The 1279-nt window shown below is 35.1% G+C and overlaps 1 protein-coding gene across 1 annotated transcript in view; it reads left to right on the top strand.

The window, feature by feature from the left end:
- Positions 1-1082: 1082 nt before the first annotated feature.
- NFKB1 (nuclear factor kappa B subunit 1) overlaps positions 1083-1279 on the top strand; it is a 117090-nt gene continuing 116893 nt past the window's right edge. Inside the window, exon 1 of the mRNA XM_007953652.2 lies at positions 1083-1202. Coding sequence (XP_007951843.2) covers positions 1083-1202 — 120 coding nt within the window. The remainder of the gene's footprint in view (positions 1203-1279) is intronic.

Consider the following 1279-nt stretch of genomic DNA (forward strand, 5'->3'; position numbering starts at 1 on the left):
GGTGGATGTGGCACTCAGCAGTTCTGACATCCCACTGGAAAGAATTTATTGAAATGGTCATCCATAATCCAAGGAAGAGTGGGGAGTAGCCCAGCTGAGCAGTCATGTTTCAGCTACAGCTCTCTTACTGTGGCAAGGGGAAAACAGATTTTGGTGGACAGCTGTCATTCCCATCCATAGTCCCAAGTGCCTGCCTGTGAGTGACTTACAGATTTCATGAAAAGAAAAAAAAAAAAAGCATAAATTTGTCTTAGGAATTAATATTGCTTTCAGAATTTTTAAAATCTTCTCATTTTTCATGTCACATACCTAAAATTTGATCTAAATAAATTTAAAGTAAAATGAACATATTTTAAATAATGGTATTTCTTAAGCAAATAAATCTAAAATGATATGTGGTTTAGATATTATCTTTATCTAACTATGTGGTTCTTTATCAGGATCCCTGGGTAGTAGAAGATTGCTAGGATCTATAATGAATAAATATATGGCTGGAGTTGATTAAATCTGGGACTATAGCCTTGGTTATAAGGGCTCCTTGATGATAAGGTCTCTTACTTGTATATTTTTTAAAATTACACTTTTAATATGATGAGGGTTCTGTACAGCTTTGAAAGTGGCAGGAAATGGCCTGCCTCAGTGGAATGCACTAGAAGAGTGGAACAGTCCCACCCCTTGCATTATGCAAAGTGCTGGTTGGGCCCTTCTTATAGCAGAGTGATCCCTTCTGAGCTTCTCAACTTGAACGGCTTGGAGAGGAGTTGAATCCAGTTCTAGGACTGTCAAAAAGTATAGCAGGAATTTTTAAATAACGTGAGGAGCTAAGATTGTATATCCTTGAAGTCTAGAGAGTATTAAAAAGAAATGACTTCCAGAAGTTGGAGACCAGTTGTACCAAATTCCAAGACAGTGTTGTAAGTTTGACATGAAGGTTTTGAATTATATATAAGTGATAATTTATTTGATTATGCATTCTCCTGCTGTAAGAGTTAGATACCAAAGAGGAACTACAATATGTCCACTTCTTAAAGTCTTTTAAAAAAGATTTATTTAGTCTGCTGGGACAATACAGTTTCTCCTGCATGAAAATGGGAATGGTGATACATTTTTTAAGGTTGATTCCAGTCTTACAGTTGTGTTTTGTTTTAATATACAGCTCCAGAATGGCAGAAGATGATCCATACTTGGTACGGCATGAACAAGTAAGTTATCATATAATACAACCTCATTTATAATTTTATGCAATTATATTCATATTTAAATATATAGATATCACTAG

This window comes from Orycteropus afer, unplaced genomic scaffold (genome assembly GCF_000298275.1).
Source record: "Orycteropus afer afer isolate SDZICR_OR568_19922 unplaced genomic scaffold, OryAfe1.0 scaffold00403, whole genome shotgun sequence".
NCBI lineage: Eukaryota > Metazoa > Chordata > Mammalia > Tubulidentata > Orycteropodidae > Orycteropus > Orycteropus afer.